Here is a 24,707-nt window from a genome sequence, read left to right on the forward strand (position 1 = left end):
CACATTAATGTATAGCAATTTCTGCATCATTGATGGTAAAGAAGGTACTTTTTCAAATTCAAACATTGTACTAATCCACCAAAATGACAAATACATGTAGGATACAAAAAGAGCCTGAGGTATAAATAAATGCTGGCACTTGCTTTTCACAATATTGGTCCAGAGCTGAACAGATGGTCAGAGGCTTCACATCATGAATATTATATGAGGTGTGACCTACAGTAAAAAACACTTTTTTCTGATAGCTCCAATTTTCACATTTGTAGCAAGCATGTAGTATAACCATATACATTTCAGCTATACAAACATGATTTATTTATTTACCTGGTAAAGCATCACCGACTCAATACTGTATCCCAATATCCCACCAAACTCTCTGGCAATTGCTGACTTGCCACAGCCCTAAAGGAAACAACAGTATTGACTTACTGTGTGTGAAAACAAGAGAGATGCACAATCTGAATGGGACTGGGTTACAACCTTAGCTCCAATAAGACATATATCCTTGACCATGTGTGACTGCATCATCTCTGCGATCAGCTGGGACTGGCTGCGTGTGCTGATGAAGAGCGAACTGCAGTTGGGCTGACGCGGTTCATTGACCCCGGACTGTACCTGCAAAGACAAAAGAAAAGCGCTTATGCATTAAATAACAGGATATCATTATCAACAATAGTCAAATGCCAATAGCCTGAAAGACCATACTGTATTTTCAGTTTAGAAAAGACGTTAATTTACAAGATTCTGCACTATTAAATTATACACACTGAATAAATTATCTTTACTAAAAAAAACAAAAACAAATTGATATTATCTCCTTATTTGGGCACTAAATCTTTTCCAATATAAAGATCAGCACTGAGAAATTCTTTCATCCTTTTGTTCATTCTTAAATAAGGAGCACATTTTGGTCAATTACAGGAGTGATATCACTGAAATAATTTCCTCTTTTTGGCATGTTGTTCGCTATTATTAGAACAATGGCTTATCTATAAAGCCCACAGTGACTCATTCACACAAAAAAACACTAAGTGTAAGCTGTGAAAGACTATCACTGCCCAGACATTTGCCAGAAACCCACAGTGATAACGCTAATAATGCAATGTTCTGTTTGATAATGTGTGGCCTACCCTGAGAATACAGGGAACCACTCTGACAAACGCATTACTCAGCCTTTATTTGAGCGCATTAGTACCTCAAATGTAACTTCTTTTCCCGCAACTTCTAAAGTCACGTTTGCATGGTCCTTTGTCTCTGTTACAGCTGACACGTTCAGAATACAGGTAGGTGCTTGCTGCCTACGGCCATCCAGGAGCTCAAACCTCTATAAAAACACATATATTAGTATATACATAAAACATGTTAAGCTAAGTTAAGTTTCTTTGTATTCTTTTCTCACACTAAGGACATTCTCCACAGCAGTGCAGCCCTCCTTGCCCAAGATGCTTTTGTAAGGATAAAGTCTATTTACGAGCTGCTGGGATGACAACATGGGAAACACGTTCTACAACAAAAGACATCAGTTAAGCAAAAAAAGCCAGTGTAACTGTTTAAACAATATGATAAGATAAGATAAGATAATCCTTTATTGTCCCACATGGGGAAATTTCATTGGTGCAACGCAGGTAGATACAGAGGTAGATACAGAAGAACAGATCACTTATAGGAAGTCTGAAAAAACACTTTCAGTAGAAGATCTCCTATAAATAAATAAAAACTCCCATAGTGGAAGTAAATATTTTAGCTTTGGATTTTATACCAGCACTTCCAGAGCTGAAGGCAGATTGTCTACCGGAAAGTCAGGGAGGCCCAGGCTCGATGATTCCTGGGAGCACAGAGTAGTTGCTAATGACAACAACTGGGACACCCTGAAATAACAACAGGAAAGTTTTAAAAGACATACAGTATTTAACAGCAATTTAGAGGAAGCTAGAAATTACCTATCTGCACCAATGTTTGGCCCAGCTGTGTTCAACAACTCCAACTGGTCCTAAAATATTTAAGAAAGAGAAATTACACTTTCTTATGTTTAATATGATCTTTCAAATAAAAATAAATAAATAATAATAATAATTGTGAGAACTTTTTTCATTCAAAAGCTGAAACACGCACGCATACACGCTCGCACACAGTTCATCTTTGTGCCAACCTTAAAGGGTAGCTGATAAATATCTCGGGCCTGAAAACGAGAGCGGAGGGGTGGGTCCAGAGGATTGCCCTTGTATTTGGGAACAGGAATACCCAGAGCAATGACCCGGAAGTCCTTGCTCACACGGACAATCTTCGAGCTGTCCAACTCCTCTTTGGTGTGCTCCTAGACAACACAAAACCATTATATTTACATCATTACATTTTAATAATTACTCTTTCTTTCCCAAAATCTACAGTAAAGGACCAGCAGGAGTTGTGATGTTTTGAACAGTTATCAGATTTATGTTAATCATGGAGTAGATGAGGAGATAAGTTATGGAGGACAAATTAAATCACAGTAATACAAAGTCCAACCTTCTAAAAATCAATAAAATAAAGAATATTTGGTCCATAGGTCAAAAACAGTACACTTTGACAAAAAGCACTCATGAATCTTAACTAAATGATTATGACCCTGACCCAAAGCATCTTCCCATCTGACTAAATTTGTACTTCTGTATTGACCTGCAGCAGTTTGTCGTATCGCTCGGCTGACATGAGGAAGCGCCCGTCCTCCAGCTGCATCTCTCTGTTCTCCAGCAGGTTGTTGAGCACGGGCAGCACGTTCCTCTCGGCCTTCTCCAGCCCCTCCAGCACCAGCACACGGCCCTGGGTCGCTGCCCGAACTGCACACTAGAGACACAGGGGCCAAAAAAAAATCAATGCAACCATTTTTTATGGCAACAGTTAGCCAAAAGATAATTGTAAAGGATAAGAGATTGGCTAATTATAGATCTTAAGTTGTACAGATAAAAGAACATTCTGGTCTTTAGTTACACGAGTAATATAGTATCATAATTATTCCATTATTAAAATTGTGCTGGTTGCTAAATATAGAAAACCACATCGAGTCTCCGGGTATTCCCAGAATTCAAATATTACCATAAATGTAGTTTACCGCATTTGGTGCCATTACTAAGCAGCAGCTTGTAAAATGCTTTTCCTGAGGATGTCCTTAGTATATTGTGTTACAACATCCTCCTCAATTCCTCTAAACTCTTTCAGCCAAGCCATTATTTTGTTCCAAAATTAAACCGAAACGTTTCGTTAGTTCTTGTTTTTGACAGTCTTCAGCAGAAAAGGAACATGTGACGTCAAGAGGCAGGAAATTTTAGCAGTCTGTGTGGACCACAGAGCGTGTGACCATATAATTAGGTTAACATGTAAATATGTGCCAGGTTGTGTGGGAAGCACAGCCATTAAACTATAGAGAGAAACAGATGCTCTATTTTTAACCCCTGCTCCCTTTTAGGCACAAACGCTATAATCAGATAATTGTTCAAAGAATCTGGTGACGCAGGATTCAGAGTGAATGGGGAACCACACTGAAGCAATGTGTCCGGTCCGAAAGACTTTACTGAGTGACAGACCATTTTGTTTACATGACCTTTCCCTACATTTTATACAGTTTAGCTCAATTTGTTTTTGGTCATACAGTTTACTGCATTCTGAAACACTCTGAATCTGAAGGTCCTTGATGCAAGACCAGCCTAAGCACCTTGTGACGGTCCTTGTGACAGTCCCTTTGCCCTCTCCAGTCAGTGTCATGTGGCTGGTTATCACAGGAAGGGCATCTGACATAAAACTCTGTTCAACTGTAATGTGGCCCCTGACAAAGAAGGTGGCAGCCAAATGAAAAAATAAATCAAATCTGCAGAGTCAGGCCTGATTGATGCATCTGAATCTTTTACTGTATACAAAAAAAAAAAAAAGAATCTGAAAGAAATTCACAAAAACTTACACTAATATTTATTTCTATTATATGATTAATGTGATAAAAATGTACTTCGGCATCCCATTTGTGATGTTTTTCACAGCTGTAAAAGTATTTTACATTTTTTAAATAGAGTGAGTATGTACAGTAATGTGTAGCATGTAATTTGTAACTTCACAGATGTAAGGGTGTAATGAAGGTCATCCAATATTATATATTTTATATATTTATATATATATATTTGATACTTGATAGCCTGGGTACTTTGCCACAACATACACTTAAACTAACTAACAAACATTCCCAAAAATGTAAGTGCACAAAAAACCCTGATCACAAAACCTCTTGTGAATCCATTTACTTAAGTTATCCTGTCACTAAATATTGTTGGTAGAGGATGATTCAAACCACAGATTGGACTAAAAATAAGTACAGTTCTTTCAACTCTGGTGGAGGTTGCAAGCCCTTTTATTACTCCTTATGTAGTAGGCTTTCCAGGTTGGCTGCTTACACAACAGCTCAGTGGGAGAGAGGTAATTGCCAATGTCACAAAGATAACAGTGATTATATATCTGTGTTAGGAGACAGGGTTTCAAGCTATTTTAACGGTCAACGAAAAAGGAACAAAAAGCCAAATGAGCACAAATTGGATGCTATTATAAGTACCGCAAAGAGATAAGTGAATAGGACTGGGAGCACCATCTGAATATAGGACTAAAAATCAGCACAGAGCTCTAAGGAATAGAACGTTCTACAAGACACAAAACCCAACAATGCACAAGTAGTTCTGTGCAGTTAAAAGAGCCCTACTTGATTAACACAGCCCCCAAACAATAAAAATGTCAGTATCAAGGAATACTAGGAAGATGGTCATTGTTTAAATTATTGATAGTTCACATATTTTAATAAAGCCATTCCTCGTGTATGGATTGTTGTCAAAGGAATCAACTTCTTCCTGTTGCAGTTATTTTTGATGCAAATGCTGCCAACTTTACGGTCTTATATTTTTATAGGTAATAATCCTATGGCTTTGATTTTAAACAGACATGCATATAGCCCAGGTAACCAGTAAATCTCATTCCTCTTGTATAGGAGCTGGTCAAAACAGTTCTGATCTTATTGTTTTAAAACTTAGAAGAAATAGAGCAAAAATCAAACTGTGAATTTTCCCAAAAAAACACATAACTAGGTCAACAATGTTGTAAACAAAATGTTTGCTAATTTCACAACAAAATCCTGAAATTTCACAACAAAAACTGAAATATGATGTTTCAATACTTGTTACAGCAGGGTATTTTTGTGCCAATAAATATCTGTGACTACATTTAATGACCATTGCGTTTTTTATTTCAAAGATTAGTTGAGAACAGAACGTTCTCCTCAGAGAGTCCAGACTAGAGAATTAATATCCGGTTTCCATGGATACTTTATTTAAGGAGTCACCAGAGTGTGGGGGTGTAATAAGACTTGATTGATCAGAGCAGAATGAAAATATTGAAGATGATGACCGGGTGCAGCTTGTTGTACGATATATTAATTCACAGAATAAGGGAGTTCATAGTCATGACTAAAAATTAGGGAATCATGTTAAATGTTGTAATCAGAACTATTCTCCACTTTAGGCGGGCAGCAATTTAGGCCGCTCAATACATCATGTATGTGCTACGTAATATATTTACCTGGTCAATGTAGAAGGCTGTTCCTGAGCGAATCTCTCTTCTTTGTTTAAGATCAGTCTCTGTTGTGTCTCTGGACAGAGCTACATATTCTACTTCACGCTTGGTCAGCTCCTGGAAGAAAAGATAATGAATAATTATCAATTTTACCCACAGTTTGTGTTACTATTAGTCTTGTAAATCTGTGATGATTTAGAAAACATAATGCAATACTCACCAAGTATTGCATGGCTATGGAACGTCTTAGGGGCCCAGGGGGTCCAATCAGAAACATGTCTTGGCCCAATAGGTCTTTCTGCATGATCCATCGTAAATGTTGCATCACTGTCTGTGGAGGCAAGTCTGAAACTAGAATACATCCATACATGTTTTGTTAATAAGCATATTTATAAATGCACCACAAAAAATACAAGAACACTTAAATCACAAACTGTGTTTAGCAGGGACTAGCTCTGGGTTCTGTGGTGTCTTCAGTTTGTACGAGATGTCTCCTATTGTCACAGTGTCACCTGAAACAAAATAGTATGTTTATTACAATGAATGATCTAAGGCACTTTTTGTTTATAGTAGGGTAATTAGGCTACTTGATTATATTTTGAAAAAGTTAATCAATGAAATGTTTACAACTACATTTTCAATTATAGAACTTATTGTAGCATTACTGAATTATGTAAAGAAAGTTGCATTGAGTTTCTAGATTATCAATGTGAAACACCACCAATCATATACCATCATCTTAATAAAATGAATAGGAACACTTCATTGCCACACTGTGCATACTTTATTATCAACATAGTAGGTCATCTATTTTGCTATTGCTATTTGTTTTCAAGTAAATTGTTTTCCAGCTTGCTTCACTATTCATCAGTGTGGTACGACATGATAATAAGATATACTACCTGAGGATGTGTTTATAAGTTTGACCTCTCGGGTTCTCCACATCCAGCTGCCAGCGACAGAGCCCAGAATATTGCGCATTCTCCTCGCAGCAACAGCCGCAGCTGTGCCACGAGATAAAATGTAAGGTTTCATGCTATAGTTTAATCCAAACCCATTCAGAGAGACAAACGGTCCTGGCTGACGTTTGATCAGTCTAGTGTTATGTCAGACAGCTCATGTTGGAAAGTCGGAACATAACAGTGGAGGGACAAGATGGTGCGTTACATAAACCTGCCGTGTGAGCAATTGTTTCTTCCAAAGGTTCCGGATACAAAGCAAAGGTGGGAAAAAAGGGACCGCTAGCAACCTTTTTCCAACTGTTGATAAGACAAGACAAATCTGGGGCACAAGAACATAGTCGCATTATGCAAATCATAATCAAAATACATGTTTTAAATGTATTTTAATTGTGCATTATTTCTTACCCGTTGTTGTATAATGCCAGGATTATATGCATCTTAAACAGTCACACTAGCAGCTGGGAAAACATCAGTCAAATAAATGTCACCATTAGAGAAACATTTTGCGTCTGGCTGCGCACAAAGCCCATTACCCTAAATTAATTTGACGTCAATCACGTGGAGTAAAGCTTTGATGGGCGCAAAGGGCGGGGGCGCGAGCGGAGGGAGCGCTGTAGTAGTAGTAGAGACGGGAGGACAGCGCAAAGAGGAGTATGTACGCAGTGTGCATATGACTGGTGCTGGACCCGGGGATCAGGCTGCTCGACAATCCCTCCACCATCTCCGAAACCCGCTCCCGATTCTTCTGTTTCCTCTCTAGAGCGGACACTGCGCTCTGGGACTATGGAGGATGTCTACACTCGCAGTCCTGCCTGGGAGGAACTGGTTAGTACCATTCCGCACTGGACCCTTTACCCCGAGTGTTCGATAGCCCAAATGTGTCCGTCTACCATAGAAGTTTGAAAAGTTGTTGTAATTTAGCATCTTGTCGCGTCTCCCCCCCCCCCCCCCGGACATTTCTGCAGACATGTGCATCCATCCCGATCGTGTCACTTCAGCTAGATTTCTTTGTTTAGAAGCGTTTCTTGAAATACAATTAGGAACAACCAAGTACCTACACTTGTAAGTGGTTGTCGTTGTTTTTTAAGTTGTTGTAAATTGTAAGACCGCAAATCGACTGTCATGAGCTTTCAATTTCAAATCTCTGAAGACTGATGATGGTGTCACACACTCACACAATCAGTGTTTTTTAGTTTTTATTGTCAGTTTAAATTAACGTCAGACAAGCAACTGACGCGCGTGTTCCTCCCCTCAGTGTGTGTGCAGGACCCAAACACGAGCCTCTAAAGTACTCACTGAAGCCTGTGGACATTACTGGCCTTGCGTTATTATTTACTCTTATTATATGTGTGTGTCAACATAGTATGCATGCAATTATACATGAAGGTGATCTTGTTCTGCATCAAAGTCCAGCCGCCTCAAGCATTTGTAGTTTTGACGCGCTTCTTCCCGCACGTTGTGTTGTCGGTAAGAGCGCGCTGTGTGCGTGAAGCCGCCACTAGGGTCTGCCATGCCACGGGCAGGTCCACGGAGCGTGTGTGAGGCGGTCTCTGAGCTGTTCATGACTGGAGCCAGATCTCCTCCGGACAAAAGAGATCACACACTGTCGGTTCTCATTAAACAGTCGTGCTCTGGCAGTGTCGAGCAGCGCCATGCCCCATCCTCCATGCAGCCCACACACACTCCACAAAACACGGGCGTCTTTATCGTGGAGCCAGTGAGAGATGACAGCGAGGAGAGACGCCTCGCAGCTCTGGAGCTCTCGAAAGGGAGTCGCTGTGGATCGAGACAGGACTAATCCCGAATGTGTTTGTTCCATCCCACGACAGGAGCCCGAGAAAGGAGCTACGTCCACCGTGGGCATCCATGCCCATGTGGTGGGCACCACCACCGGCTCTGGAGCCGCGGACGAGTCTTCAGACAGCGATGCAGAGCAGGAAGGCCCCCAGAAACTCATCCGGAAAGTGTCCACATCAGGACAGATAAGAAGCAAGGTAAACCTCGTCTCTAGTTGTGTGGATAAATACTAGACAGGACAAGACTGACTTAAACAGCCTTTAATGTTTGTGTTAATGCCTGTTATTGAAAGCTGTTGATTCATTTGAGGATTGTTACATGTGCTTTTTTTTGTAATATCTGTTTTTATTTTTTCTCAGCCCAAAGTATAGAAAATAGCAAAGACAAGACTTTCAAGACTTGTTGTTATGGCAACTGTTGAATGTTCAGTGTCTGGGTTTTCAATGTGAAACTAAAATATTGGCATCCGTGCAGGCATTTTATTAACTTGATGATATTCACATTTTAAGAAAGGATTTTGCAAGATTAATATCAATGTTTGCATATAATAAGCCAATGTTTTAGAAGTGTAGAAGTGCAGAAAGTTATGATGAAAACATTTTTTTAGGCACAGCATTGAACTAAACACAGTGCCCTATTCCCAAGTGTAAACTTAAACCATGGCTAAATTCATAGCAGAGAATATACACTGTTCTACCTGTGACATCTAAGCCGTCTTGGCCCACTTATCTTATACACTGTAAATGAGTGCGATCCTCTCACACCAATGAATCCACTTAATTATTGACCGCTCCACTCCACCCTTACCTGCATTATTCACAATGGGATATATTTAGAGACTCCCAATCAGATGATACCCTCATTATGCTAATCTTTTACCTACTCACCTGTCAGTGCAGATGACAGGACAAGCTTTGACTGCAATGTTTTTTTATTTACTTCCTATTATTATTATTCTAATAATGTAAAAAGATGCATTTGAATTTTGAGTAGCTATGAAGTTATTGGATGCATTTTTCTTCAAACCTGCTCCATTATGCACAATAAGATATGCTGATTTTCAGGCAAAGACTAGAAATGTTGTATCCAATGTTTGCAACTATTTCTCAAACAAACCCCTTATGGTTTAGTGAATGGACAACATAAAGCATAAAGTCGGGCTCATGTATTTACACTCGTCCCAGTCTGAGAGATGCAGTGGTGTGGGTCAGCGAGTCGTTTTACCTTGTGACGATGTTACTAATGGATCATGCAGGTTGGCCTCAGAGTGTTGTTCCATTGGCTTGTTTGCGCAGCTCTGTGTGTGCACATGCATGTTACTCATCACTGTCTCTGTCCACACTACTACTTTAGCTTCTGTAGATTTCATGAGTTTATTGTGGGCTTATGCGGCAAATTCAAAAGGTGTAAAGTTGTAAACAATTGTTGATTGAATGATTAAAGACAAGGTGTTTTTTTCTTATCCTTGCATAATGTGACATGACAAAAACATTTTTAAATTGTGTTTCCTCATCTTGATACATCCCAATTTAAATGTTTTATTTGTTTGTTTAATAAAGATAAGATAATAATGTTGTTACCCGTAGGCTTTATTAGACAGGAAAGGACAGAGTAAAATGGGGGCTGAGAAGGGCAGACGTGCAGTCGGATTTTAATCAATGTCATTTGACACAGAAAATAAAGTAAACTTTCCTCTTTAATAATATTAATTGTAATATTAATTATTTAATGTTAACCCTTTCCATTTACTGGCTGATTTGGATATTTGGTGGCTTTACAACAACCAAAAACCACATTACAAGGAATTCTGTTGGATACCCCCCATTGTGCTTGCAAATAATATAACTTTAAGCACTCAATCTGGTATTACCGGTATATCTCTTGTAGCTAATTGTGTGTTCATCCACACTTTTAAGCCCCACAAGAAAAATCAATATATTGACAGCTTTGAATGCTTTTTAAATGGTCTACTACAGCACTTATGTGTTATTGAATATAATTTTTTCACCAGCCATTGTTCCAGGATTTCCCTCAGTTGGTCAGGGCATAATAGAATTTGACACATTATTTGACTTAATATTCACCCTTAAATACTGTTAGTTAGTCCTCATGGAGATGAAGGGCTGAAGTTAAATATGTTGTTGAAGCAAAGATTTGAAATAGGAAACTTTCCACTTCAGTGGCTCTGTGCTGTTGTGTTTTGGTGTCGTTGTATGGGGACACAGCCTGTAAACTTGTTGCTAATTCTGTATCAGGGTGATTGAAAGCAGAGCTTAGAGTGCACAGGAGCTTGCTGCTGTTTTGGGACTTTGTATTGGTCTCTAGGGCTCCTCTGATGATGCACACACGACAATGTGGGAATATAATTTTAGTTTTTCCTTAAAACTGCTTTGTGCGTGGACTGTGTAAGCCAAACAAATATTATATTAAGCTGAAAACACATTAGTACACATAAAGCAAAGCTATGTTTTACTTAATTTGAGCAGAATTAAATAATGTGTAGTAGCTGTATATTTTAAAAGTGGCTCTGTGGAAAAAGACAAAAGTAGCATAAGTGGAAGTAGCAGCGCTGAGACATATTGAAGAGTTAAAATAGGCAATATACATTCATAGGTAAGAAAGTGGAAGTTACAATTAGTAGAGACCTAAAGAACACCAAAGAGGACATTCACATATGTATATAAAAATGCCACGTTGAGTCAAGTGCAGAAGATAGAGATAGAAAGGTGTACAAAATGCTTGAACAGAAAGTGCAGTATCTTCTCTGTATGTCTCACCCTCACACTTAAAGCTCTCTAAATAGCCGCTGTTCTACCTAGACATACATATTAATGACACAACATGGTGCTGTACCCGAACCGGAGACAGACCCCCGACAAGGGGATCGTCCCTTCTCACCTCCTGTGTTATAATTTTCTCATCACTATGGTGAATTTTAGCATGTGGTGGGAGGTAGAAATGTAGCAAATTATAATTAAATCCGACTAGAAAACGAAGAATGCACAGAGAGGTAGAGAGGAGGGGTGATGTGGGAAGAAAGTATTTTGTGATTCAGCACTTGTCTGTCAAATAACTGATTGTGCTCCAGTGGCACTCCTGACTCAAGCACAAATGACAAATAAGTCAGTGACAGATGTTTAAATTAATGTAACAATGTGCTGGGTAAGACGCACGCCTATGGCCTATAGCTGGGTCAGTATTATTGCACATAGTAGTCACAATGTACATTTTTGCCTGTAGAATTGAATGTACTCATAGTTGAAGACAAATACTTTAATTGGAAACAAAATGACTACCAGACATTTGTGAACAAAATGACTACCAGACATTTGTGAACATACACATATTTTATTTATTGTTCAATGTTAATTCATCTTTTCATTTTCCAAAACAAAATGAAAATGGCTTGCAATAAACAACATCTACAAAAATGGTTAAATATGGTCCCCCAAAGTCTGAACTCTTATTTACTGACAGAAGATTGGCTTTGGACCGCTCCAATAAAAACCCCAAGCATAAACATAAATTATTTCAATTTCAGTTAAACTTTGATTAACACTAGCCCTAATGTGGTATTTGTTTTAAAATGTCAAGACATATTTTGAGAAATAGTTTTTAAGCATGCCCAAGCTTCAGTTTTACTCTTCTATAATGGTCCTGTGACGAGGTTGGCCCTTCACTGAGAATGTTTAAAATGCTGAAGTATCGTTGTTAAGAGACCAGACAAATGTGAATAGGAAGCTCTCTAAGTTCATACATGGGCAGGTTCTGTGGCCACTGTCTGCCTAACATTAACAAGAACAGAGACAAGAGGTTGTTGCTGCCGTTACTTTGTGTGAGTTTGCGTTTCCCTGTCGGTGTCCACGCAGACTGTCAGTGGTGAGCTCAGGTTACTCATTTCTCTTAAGGCACAGGACAGCTATCTGTCTCACTATTTAGCAGCAGAGGCAAAGTATTTATAGATCACTTCTGGCCTACTTGGCAACAGGAAGGAGATGAAGACAAGGAAAGGAACTATGGAGGCCAAGGAGGGACAAAATATAGAAAGTGGAACATCCAACTAGAACAAAGTCCTTGTTCTGGCTGTGCACTGCTCATGCTGAAAAAATATAGAATTATAGATATAAAACATATTACATTATTGCAAGGCATACCAATAAACTAGGCTATTCCATCATTTATGGTTTGCACCATTTATTAATGATTAACATATGCAATTTTAACTAGAAAATGTAACTTATATTTCTCCTGTTATTAATACTGCCTAAATCTAATTGTGTTAAACCATAATAATACAATTTAACGCAGGGTAAGAGCTATAGGAGTAGCTGTAGGAGTAAGTCATAGAAGTTTGGTTGTTTGATTATTTTGCTCATGTGTGCTACTGTTCTTCAATGATGTAGCACAAGAATAAACATGTTTCACTACAGAAAAGAGTTAACACATAGTGTTATTCTCTCAGTAGTGTCCTGACTATAAATGAGGAGATGACTTCATCTGCCATGTCGGTTTTTCAGCCTTGGTTTGATTGCGCTTGGCGGCAAGCAGCAAAGTCCTTATAGGGAAGTGAGCGTTGAGGTATTTCACCTTAATCCACTCCAGGAATTCAGTCTTTAACGCTACCTTCAACGGGGGAAGATGACATCTATAGTAGATGGCTAGATTCTGTCTATCTCTCTATTGAAGAAGCGCACAAGAGTGCAAAAGAATATGTTGCTGAATAATTGAAATATACAGTATATAATATAAATACATATGGAAATGTCCTCTACTGGTTACTTGGTAGAAGAGATCTATTTAGGATTATAAATGCTGTAGACGGAATTTTAACATTGCTCTTAAAAGAGCCATTTGAATTCACAGTTGAGTCAAATGTCCCCTGATGCCCCCCGTAGTAGCCTGTGTCCCTGGCGTGTTTGGATGTTTAAGTTGACACAGCTGGTGGGCAGGATGTCAGCTTCAGCCCATGTCACTGTGTGCAGTTCTTCCTTAGAAACAAGCATTCAACGGCAATTAAAAAAAAATCTCAATTTATAGGTAACCTTAGAATTTATGGGGATTTTGCTGTAAAAGTGCTGTTCCAGTTTTTATGAATCATAAATTACTGTGCTGTATGAAACTGATTGTGTTACATCTCTTTCTCTTACCAGACAAGTATAAAAGAGGGATTGTTGCTCAAACAGACCAGCTCTTTCCAGAGGTGGAAAAAGCGTTACTTCAAATTGAGAGGACGAACTCTTTACTATGCCAAAGATGCCAAGGTAAGCTTCCGTTATCATCAAACCTGATTTATTTAAGAAAGAAACGCTCAAGCAACCTTTTTTGGGTCTTTTTACTATTTAGTTTAATCAGTTCTTTGGTTGAGTCCCCCTTTGAACTTAACTCTTGGTTTTGCTCTGTGCATGTGTTTGTGCACGTGCCCCAGTCGGGCAGTGCTGTGGCACATTGGCAGGAGCGGGCGCTGCGTAGAGTGTCCCGGAGCCGTGTGTGCTGGCGGGTGCTGTCTGTGTGCTGGACAGGGGCGCGCCACTCTCCCACATCCATGGGTGCCAGCGGATCTGAGGAAGGCCTGTTGGGAGTCCGGGTCAGCACAGCTCAGTCAGGGTCAAGGGTCAGGGGCTGGACCCCCAGCAGACCATAGTCTCTTTATAATCGCATAAGAGCAGCATTCATGCCATATGAAGATACACACTGTGGCTTCATTATTACTAAAGGCGTTTGCCATAAATCCTTAACTTCCTAGTTTGCCTTTACATTTGGAAAGAGTAGAACTTAATTCTCTTTCTATCACCGCCATTTCCTTTATCTGGGCTTGGCATCAGCACAGATTTTGTGCCTGTCCCAAGAAGCTAACAAGCTGCTCAATCATTTATATAATTAATCATTGTTACTACAAGACCAGATCCTCAGATATTTCTCATGTGGCAAGAATGCTTAAATACACTTAAAGAAGCAAAGTGTATTTGTTAAGGTTGGACAGCAAACCACAATGTATATGTAATAAGAATATATATAATGCCATCCATTCATGTTTTTGTGTGGCATCAAATTAAGAGCTGTGCTGTCCTATTCTTAAGAAGCGCCTCAATGATCCAACAATACATTTCAACAACAAATGCATAACAAACATTATAACGTTAATTTCTAGACAAAATATAGTATATTTCCTTCAAATTGCAAAATTGGTTGAAATATTGCTTAAATCTTTATTTTATAATGCCTACACATTGTCGTTGAAATGTTGTCTTTAGAACTCTGGATCTGTAGCTAAAGGTCAAGATGTCTTTGTCCTGCTCTCACTGTCAGCTTATATTACAGATCTGCCCAAACCGAAAGCCTCTAATAAGTTGGCATTCATGCATGCGTGAAAACACACTTTGCACACACGCGAGCCAAGCAGCCAAGAGAGCAGTTACTGGTCAGTGTTGGTATGTTCTCCTCACTAAGCTCACTCATGACCTGCACTTGTAGGTCTTCACGCTTGGTCTAAGCAGCGTGCCTGAGCAATGCACACACAGTATTGGCTGAGGTCCCTTTTTAGTCTGACCGGGGAAAGCGTCATTATCTGGGCTTTTCTCTGACAGCTGCAGAGCTCCCTTCTTACACACGCACACTGGGGTGAAGGGTATTCCTGTGAGTGACGACAGCAGATTTTTGGCTTGTTGCCCTTTTGCAGCTCAAGCACCGAAATGCCATACACATAACGGAGATGAGAGGATACCAACATCCGGTTTGCATATGACTCTGTATGCACATCCCATCAGACATAAGCTGCTTCCCAAAATGAATGACTCTCTTGATGTCTATTTTTTTAGTTGCAAGAAATACAATGCACATTTAAAACTGCACGATCATCCTATTATATAAGAGCTTGGCAATGTTACAATCCAAAATCAGAATTGATGTGTATATTGTGAGGACAAAACATTTTATAACATACTAATTGATATTATTTTGGAATATTTAGAATATAATTGAAATATATAATAAACATTGTACCGCAACCAATGCATTTATATTTTTATACATCAATTAATTGATGTAGGAATATTTGAGTAGGTTGCTATGTATAAGCAGCACGATGTAAGTTTTCTGGTGGAGGGTTCATCACTTGCTTGTTTCATGAAAGTGTTGTTGCTTTGCTCAGAATGTTCCACAGTATGGTAGACATCTATCCTTATTTTTTACATTACAGGGGCTTTTAATGCCAAAAATACTTGGTTTGTTGAAGTGAATCACCTGCATGTCTCCATGGAGATGGCTAAGTTTGATTCCATTTTGTGGAACATTTCAGGCAAAATTACAACATCTCAATGGACAATAGCAGGTGGACCTTTTACCTTAAAACTGAGTGAACCTTTAGTTACTCACTTCATGCCTAGTATAAGTTATTATAATATGTTTAAATACTCATTCTGTTTCTTTGTTTCTTGCATTTCTTTTCTTCGGTGCTTCATCCTCTGTTCAGTCGCTTATCTTTGATGAAGTGGACCTATCGGACGCCAGTGTTGCCGAATCCAGCACTAAAAATGCTAACAACAGCTTCACAGTGAGTGCCTTTTATGTATTTTTATTTTATTCTACATTTATACTGTACGCTTGTCAAATGCATTCACATTTTGTTAATATCCCTAAGCAATTTTATTGTACCAATGTGTGTGTGTTTTCATAGATAGCTATTACCGGTGCTCTTTTTTTCTACATACATTTTAAAATGATGGGTCCATAAATAATCCACGATATCCAGCATTCTTAAATTACCGGTATTTTCTTTCTGGGGTCACAACTCCCTCATAGTGTGCAGTCACAGCTATGCGGCAGGCACTAGCTCATGCTTGATTATGTTTATTTACTTGTAGTTTGTGGCAATGGTTGAAGGATGCCCATTAAACCAACAGTTTACAGTCCAATCCGGTCCAGTACATGGAGCTCTTGTGTTTCCCTAGAACTACAACAGCAGTAGCTCAGTGGTAGCCTGCTCGTCTTCTAATCTGAAGGTGTAGTTTGAATCCCGCTCTCTCCTGGTAGAGTGGTCAGATCCACTGACGCACAGCTTGGCGGTGCGATCGCAGCTCCCCCATGTGAACTCTGCCCTTGTGTCCTTGGCCAAGACACTTAACCAGACTTACCCCCAATGTCTGTGAACATCTGGTGTGTGATTGTGTGTGTGAATGGGTTCCTTGATGTTAAGTGATTTGAGTGCCTTGTTGGTAGAAAAGCGCTGTATAAAATGTGACCATGTGACCATGTGACCATGTGTGTAAATCTGACACAAAATGACACACCGTCACACATCAGAGTTCAAACTGTACATTGTATACTGTATAACTTATTAGCTACTGATGTATTTTGCATGAATCTATAAATATTACGGGATGTTTATCACCACCACTTGTGTCTATGTTAGATTCAAAGCCTGTGGCATCTCTATTTGTAGATTGTAATAAGCAGTCTTACTGACAGTTAGGTGTGGGAGTGAAGGTTATTGAGCGTGATGTGCTCGGAGGATTCAAGCAGACATCACCAGAGCTACTGGTGTCTTGTCCTTTCTATAAATGTCTCGGCTCTCCCGCACTGTTTCTATATCAAGAAGAGCGGAGGAGGAGGAAGCAGGCAGGAGAACAGTGCCTTGAACCGAACACAGCTATTTTTAGCAAAACATCCAAACGCTCCACTGACTGCTCGAGATGGCTTATGTCATATTCATAAATAAGATTATATGAGCTGAACTGGTAGTAGATGTGTGCAGCTGTCATGGAATCAGACAAACACCGATGCTATTCCGTAACACATCGAGAACACAATTCAACTTAGAATATGAAACGACACAGAAATATCAGACATTTGTATGGCAAGCTTGGGAGAAAACGCGGGGACTGATCACGCAAGCTGTTGTAAGCAGCCTGCGTGATCCTCCTGCGTCTCACCCCGTTTTTTCCCATGCTGGTTGGTTTTATTAGATATTCTGGAATAGGCGGGTCACATTTCTCATTGGTCAGCCTCACATCAAGGCACTTGGTATTTTTCCGTAGAGATAAAGCCTGCAAGGGGGGGTGCAACTCCCCCCCTGGGGCAACATTCTTTGGCCCATCTTTATGATACCTTCACAAACAAATGCAGTTTGTCACACACCCGTTCTTCTCTTAGACTAATGATGCAGATAAAATATCACTATTATGCAGATAAAATACATCACAGAAATATAATCATATATTCACATTTTATCACATTTCCCTCCTGTTTATCAAAGCATTAGTCACTGTCTCATATGCCAAACATATTATTCTTTTCAGTTTTCAACATGTCTTTCATATAGGTGTTAAAATGACACTTTTACACACAAAAAGTTTCAACATTGAACACACTCCTTTTCTCTCGGCCCACAACATTTCTACTGCATTACTGTCCTAAATTTTGAGTCAGATTGGTCAATCTCTGTAATTTGACAAACAGACAATTTAATCTGTCTATAATTTTGTGCGGTGTGATGGGAAATATAGAAGTACAAGCGGAAAGCCCTCAAACCCGTTGCTCTCTGGTCAGTCACTTTGACTCGTCAGGGACCTCTCTGGACACCCCAATAGAATCAAATACGTAGTATCAGGTGCTACTGGAACCAGATTGTCCACTAACCTCTCGACCTTGACCCTGCGGTATGGTTCTGGGTGATGCTGATCACAACAGAGACATAGGCACAACGTCCTAGTCCTTCCAAGTGCCCTCTCAGCACTGTGTGCCCACACCACCATACGTCCTCGCTTGGTTTCTTAAGAGACCTTTTTCCGCTGCTCGCTTCGGTCACACCTATGACACATATGAACTGGTACATTTCCCATCTCAATTCATAATCTCATGAACATTGCATGTAGTTATGTTGTAGCAGATAAAAAACTCTCTTAGTTAGTGCAAACAACAGTGGCTGTATAATATGCCATTGTGTTTCTTCAGCTACTGTCATGTCAATTATACATTGTACATTATTAGACATCATGCATTTCATAACCTTTCAAGTTGATCACTTATTTTCTTCCCTCTATTTTCCATGTCTGTGTATGTTTCATTTCCCGGTATACACAGTTGTGTATGTTGATCGATTGTCCCGATTGCATAATACAGGTGTTCAGCACCCATATTACCGTCATCACTGTGATGATGATAACTGTTGATTCTCTTCACAGAGTATGATACTCTGCGCACCGTAGCCTCTGGCTCTCGTTCATCGTAGCAGAGTATAGCACTTTGCGTACTGTAGAATCTGTCTCCCGTCCATTGTAGCAGAGTATCGTACTCTACCGTAGACTCTGGACAAAACTCATACAAACGAAGTCCTGCGTCTGCAATGTTATGGACCTGCCGCTGTGTTGTCCAGACATTTCTCTCACTTTCCCATGAGAGCACCCATGTTCTCGTCCCTCCAATGGTCAGGACGACACGGTGTGGCTCCGTCCACTTGGCTCGTCCACTTGGCTCGTCTCTGTAAACACCACATCTCCAACACGTTTTGCTGCGGTGATAAACAAAGTCTTTTCGACAATTCAGTGTATTTCAAACAGTTTTCTTGTTTACAATTTTTTTTTTTGTAATTTTTTTTTTGTAATTATTGATTCGGAATATTTGTTTACTCGTACATATCCCTCCTTTTTGAGATATGGCCTTGCCCATTTCTCAACCTACTACATTTAAACAAAATTAAATAATCCAGATAGTTTACAACGTTCACTAATCCAGGATGTAATCAAGGAAGAGATGGAATTGCGTCTGTCACTCCAACTCCGCAATGTCACCTCTTGACCTTTCACAGTTCAGTGGTCACATCCCTGGCTGAGCCCCCCCTTCCACGGCGCTGGGCCCATGTGTCTGTGTCTGTAATCCGACACTGCCAAACCTATCTGTTTTACCACCATTTGTTTCAAACTCTAAATGTTTCAAACTCTAAATGTTTCAAACTCTAAATGTCTGGTGTCCACGTGTGCGCGCGTATGTATGTATGTATGTGTGTGTGTGTGTGTGTGTGTGTGTGTGCAATACAAATACATCAAACAATAATAATTATCTCAATAATTCCCCGTTGAGCTGGCCATAAGGGTCAGTTCACAACTTAGAGTATTAACATCAAATTTCACATCTCCTCTGTTTGTGTGGCCTGAATAAAATCACCCATCTAATGTAATATGTTCTAATCTTTTATATGTGCTTCAGGTGAGTTTCAAACTCAATCTCTCACACCTGCTCATGTGGTGCTTTACAACATTGTGTATTAGTTTGTTCTAGCAAGTCTATGTGTATTAAAAATCAAAATGATTCTAAACCTTCCCCTTGTACATAAGGCACATCATTTTATCAACCCGTTTTCCCCTTGTTGCCTACTTTCCTGTCTTTCCTTTGTAACGCATCTTCCTCTCTATCTTCCCCTCTGTCTGTTCTCTCTGTCTTCCTCTTGTAACGGAGGAAACACCCATTTCCAAATTTCTGAACCTGCTTTTTCTTTCTCTCTTTTCACTTACTCTTACCTTCACTTGTAACCTGCTTTTACTTTCTCTCTCTCTTGTAGTCTAACCATCTCTTGCCTCCGTCCTGAGTCCTATAATGTTTAGTTCCCATTATCACTGGTTTTCAGAACTTCTATAGCTTCTAAATTTAGATGATATTGTCTAATTTAAATCTATTCAATTCTTGATTGAATCTCAACAATCCTTCAGGTATTTACTTTAGAATGTCAAATTCTTTCGCTGTTAATGTTAACTTTTCCTATTACTCATCAGTCAACCCCCCCTGAGGTGTTGCTGTTGGTGTCCCTGTGATCCGTAAAGATAACAACATCTGCTCCATCCTGAGTCCTCCAGATTCTTTGCCAGTCAATAGCCCCTTATCTCTGACTATCTTTATGACTTGGTGTCCTGTTGTCACCTTGTTAGTTAATAAACACATGTATGTCCCATGTCCCCCCACTTCTGTGTCAATTGCCCTAGTTAATGACCCATTCATGTCTTTCCTGGGAGGGCATTGGACGTCACTATTTAACTTATTCCCTTGCTTACGTCTACATGCAATACGAGGTTTCCTCATGATAATACAAATAAATAAGTTACTGATATAACTTTTACTTTCACTTTACTTACTGCCCGTTCTATGTCCAAAAACTTCAGTAGTCACTCATTTACCCATAATATCACTTCCCAGGCCTGTGCCTGTATTTGATTCTAAATTTAAAAACACTTCTGTCTTTTCGTCCTGTACTTTCATCTAGTCATGCATTAAGTCCAAAAAGATAATTTTCGTCAAGTCCAAAAATAAAACAAAACAAAACGTAGGTTTGTTATGTGCACTCAAAAAACACGATACCGTAAAAACACAACTTTTGTCTTCTATGTCGGGGACAGGAAGTGTCCTGTCTGTCTGTGATCACATTCCCCCCAAAAATATTGGCCATCTATAAAAATCTGAATTCATCTTCATCTCTTATCAAGTTTAATACAATCTTTATAATTGATTGTTGTCAAAACAAAACCCTTAAAATTGGTTCTACAGAGCTCTCATTACTAAAAATTTAAAACCAGCTGGGTTTAGTTCCTAATTCATTAACCTTCCTTCAGAGCGTCCTCTGAACTGCTTTCTCCTCTCCTGCCTTGCTGACCCCCCTTTATCTCCCCCTCTCTGCCACGTCATCTGAGCACACTGGACTTTTCCTTTGTCTTTTTACAGTTTGGGGTGATAATTCTGGCATTATGTGGTCTCGGTCGTCTGAGAGAAATGCTACTTGCTTTACAGTCACAGTCAATGTCAAGCTTCTAGAGAAAATTCCTTATTAGATTCCTCCGGACATAAACGTGGTGTTTAAGATTCACCCATGACTGCAAATTTTAGATCTCTCAGAATAACGCCTTGTGACCCTTGTATGATTAATTGTGATTCACACTTGTTAGTTAATCACTTATTAATCCTCATTCACACATTCACACTTCTCTTGTTCTTCTGTATCTACCTCTGGATCTACCTGCGTTGCACCAATGAAATTTCCCCATGTGGGACAATAAAGGAATATCTTATCTTATCTTTCTCTCTTACTTACTTTGCTCGTGCACAGCGCTTACATTCACACTTCTTAATGTCAGTAACAACTCGGCATAAGGCTTCATAACTTTCTTTCGGTGAGAAACTTAACTCGTGGTGAGCAATTTAACTCCTTTATGTGAGAAACTTATCTACACAAAGCTAACCAATATTTTTTCAGAAATATTAAACTAATTGCTTAACGCCAACCAATATTTTTCAGAAATATTAAAAACTAATGCTCGAAAGCTAACAATATTTTTCAGAAATATCAAAAACTAATGCTCGAAAGCTAACCAATATTTTTCAGAAATATCAAAAACTAATGCTCGAAAGCTAACCAATATTTTTCAGAAATATTAAAAACTAATGCTCGAAAGCTAACCAATATTTTTCAGAAATATTAAAAACTAATGCTCGAAAGCTAACCAATCTTTTTCAGAAATATTAAAAACTAATGCATAAAACGTTTTATGGCTAACTCTTTTTCACACACAAAATTTTGTCTGACCTTCTTCGTCGCCTGTGTTCTCCTGCTGCTTCGAAACGACGCGCTCTCCTCGCGGAGACTGAGGTGCGATGGGCGGCCACGGGGAAAAGTGGACTTCTTTTAGCTGTGCACAGACTTCACCGATTCACCCATCAATCTCCGCGAAGGGCAGCTGGTTGTCCGGCTCGATAGGACCAGAAAATGTCATGGAATCAGACAAACACCGATGCTATTCCGTAACACATCGAGAACACAATTCAACTTAGAATATGAAACGACACAGAAATATCAGACATTTGTATGGCAAGCTTGGGAGAAAACGCGGGGACTGATCACGCAAGCTGTTGTACGCAGCCTGCGTGATCCTCCTGCGTCTCACCCCGTTTTTTCCCATGCTGGTTGGTTTTATTAGATATTCTGGAATAGGCGGGTCACATTTCTCATTGGTCAGCCTCACATCAAGGCACTTGGTATTTTTCCGTAGAGATAAAGCCTGCAAGGGGGGGTGCAACTCCCCCCCTGTGTGCCACAGGAAGATAAATAAAAAGAGAACATTTTATTGATTTGTGTTTTTAGTTTGTGTTTGAAAAAAACAAAACTATTAATTGCCTAAGGATGATTATTAAATGATCGCAGTGAATATTATGGGCACATGTGGTGACATTTCCTACAATTCTATTATTTTAATCATTCATAGATGGTTAGTTAGTTAATACTGGTTAGTTAGTTAAAACATTACTTAGTAAGTAATGCTTTGTTTGGTATTTTATAGCAATAGAACAATTAAAGAAGACATAGCATATGTTGTTGGGTTTTTTCTTCTGTTTCTAAGTATTTAACCATAACTTATGTCGATCATTGTAATATGCAATAATAATTCATTAGAGACATGGGACCATTGACTTCATGGACAAAAAATTAGGCACCACTTTTTCATCATCAGTTATGTTTTTTTTCTTGCTTGCTTTTTAAAGAATGTTTATCTTTTTATATCTATTTTGTTTTGAAGGACTCAAGCCTTGAATACAGGACATGCATACAGACCCGCATGCATCAATCAAAATACAACTTAGAGTGAGGGACCATCGTTATACCATGGTTAAAAGCTCCAAAAGTCTATTTTTCATGTATGACAATTATGTCCCCATTAATTTCATAAATGTAAGTCAGCAGGAGCGGACTGTTGACCAGAAAATTTACATATGTAAGAAATGTAACGTAAGAAAGATCTTAAAAGCAGCAAGGTAGAGCTGTAGAGGAAATCCTAGAGTGATGTCAGATCCACAGCTGATCGCACACACACACCTACACACACACACACCTACACACACTCGCACACACACACCTACACACGCACACCTACACACACACACGCACACACACATCCCATGGGTAAGAGAGAGTGGCACGGGTCGAGCGAGACGGGAGCGAGCAGCAGCCAGCACACATAGACAACATGAAGACTGCGCCGCACTGACAGCAGCACGGGAACGTTTAACATCCCAGAGGTAATTTGATTTGAGGTTTACTTGAGCATATGCAGTCTTATGGTGTGGCGTGCCGTCAGGCGGAGTCTAAGCCCAATTATGTGATCTCGACAGAACGACGGAAAATGGGAAGGAGAACACTGCGGAGGAGGCAATGCAGAGGTTGCTGTTACTGTTTACCTCAAACCATAGCCTGTTTAGGATTCTTATTGTTGTGTTTTAATGATCATGAATGTATTGGCTGTGACGTATGCATGTTGCAAAGGAAAGAACAGAAAGGTTAAAAAAAATAGTTATGTGGCGCCTTCAGACTGACCAAAATAGTGTAATTTTTTACAGTTCAAACTTCTTTAAAGAAATATGCTTTTATTGAGCACTGTCTCAGGAATGAATATTGCACTTCTTGCATTCCTTTATTGAATATATTGTTGATGTGGTTTGCTAGACTTTTCAGCTTGGACAAGAGAATATTAAAATGTGTCTAATAAGCTGGTCATTAAATTCACAAATGTGTAATGTAGGAGTTTATCTGCAGTGGATGAAAGGGATAATTCGACTTGACATCACACCCCCTGCTTGTTACAGTTTGCATTAACTGTGTAATCTTCATAAAGGGACTGCAAGATTAATCAGAATAAAACTTACTTACACTGTAGTTTAGACCTCTACAAGCAAGTTCTGAAATGGTTTAATATTATCCAAATAATTACACTAATGACTTTTTTGGCATTATCGCGTCGTCGCATTGCACACCCTCCTGTCCACGCACAGCCCAACCCAAACCGTGAATCGTTTCCCATCATAGCAACTGCCACTGCCTTGTGTTTATTGCATTGCACTCATTATAACTGGCCACTTCAAGTCCATGAAATCTGTGATGAGGTTTGAATCGTGGGTGTATTTGTGCCGGGAAACGATTGTGGAGTTAATTTGAAAGTCAATTGTTATGCTGTTATTTGTGTGTTGAATGGTCTATGTGCAAGAGGCAGTGGGCATCTGTCAAAGCAGGTCCTGTTAGACACAGGATCAGTACAAAACAGTCACTAATCCTCCTGTGGCTGTGTGCTTGAAAATACTGATACTCCTACTTAACATTAGTAGGTGGTTTTGTATTGGAAAATGTACAGTAGATCCTGATACTTGAGTGCAAATGTCCTAGTTTAGCTCTGAATCTGTCATTTTGATTGGGCCAGCCCTCTTTTAAATCTAAATCAATAATATACAGAACATTATGACTAATAGCTGACATATGAGCTTAGAGCAAGTGCATGTTGTTTCGAAGATGTGAACAATTTGAGTATTAAGTATCTTGCTTATAGTTAAAAAATCAAATACAATTGAAAT

The 24,707-nt window shown here is 39.3% G+C and overlaps 2 protein-coding genes across 4 annotated transcripts in view; one reads left to right on the forward strand and one right to left on the reverse strand.

Moving 5' to 3' along the window:
- The window catches only part of vwa8 (von Willebrand factor A domain containing 8), a 37,121-nt gene extending 30,389 nt beyond the window's left edge, over nt 1–6,732 (reverse strand). Inside the window, exons 1-12 of the mRNA XM_072444927.1 lie at nt 6,480–6,732; nt 6,012–6,089; nt 5,798–5,928; nt 5,584–5,694; nt 2,656–2,823; nt 2,150–2,314; nt 1,941–1,990; nt 1,760–1,868; nt 1,400–1,504; nt 1,196–1,324; nt 481–615; nt 325–402 (exon numbers count right to left, since the gene is read on the reverse strand). Coding sequence (XP_072301028.1) covers nt 325–402; nt 481–615; nt 1,196–1,324; nt 1,400–1,504; nt 1,760–1,868; nt 1,941–1,990; nt 2,150–2,314; nt 2,656–2,823; nt 5,584–5,694; nt 5,798–5,928; nt 6,012–6,089; nt 6,480–6,612 — 1,392 coding nt within the window. The 5' untranslated portion in view covers nt 6,613–6,732. The remainder of the gene's footprint in view (nt 1–324; nt 403–480; nt 616–1,195; nt 1,325–1,399; nt 1,505–1,759; nt 1,869–1,940; nt 1,991–2,149; nt 2,315–2,655; nt 2,824–5,583; nt 5,695–5,797; nt 5,929–6,011; nt 6,090–6,479) is intronic.
- Nucleotides 6,733–7,124: 392 nt separating this feature from the next.
- Nucleotides 7,125–24,707, forward strand: part of dgkh (diacylglycerol kinase, eta) — a 41,478-nt gene continuing 23,895 nt past the window's right edge. The window contains exons 1-5 of one of the 3 annotated variants that reach the window (XM_072444929.1): nt 7,125–7,364; nt 8,369–8,533; nt 13,487–13,597; nt 13,762–13,920; nt 15,805–15,885. In XM_072444929.1, the coding sequence (XP_072301030.1) occupies nt 7,323–7,364; nt 8,369–8,533; nt 13,487–13,597; nt 13,762–13,920; nt 15,805–15,885 (558 nt within the window). In that variant the 5' untranslated portion in view covers nt 7,125–7,322. Of the gene's footprint in view, nt 7,365–8,074; nt 8,534–13,486; nt 13,598–13,761; nt 13,921–15,804; nt 15,886–24,707 lie in introns of those variants that run through there. The other 2 variants (XM_072444930.1, XM_072444928.1) reach the window with 2 other exon arrangements.

This window comes from Eucyclogobius newberryi, unplaced genomic scaffold (genome assembly GCF_026437365.1).
Source record: "Eucyclogobius newberryi isolate DKJ021-1_F unplaced genomic scaffold, fEucNew1.0.hap1 SCAF_14, whole genome shotgun sequence".
Lineage (NCBI taxonomy): Eukaryota > Metazoa > Chordata > Actinopteri > Gobiiformes > Gobiidae > Eucyclogobius > Eucyclogobius newberryi.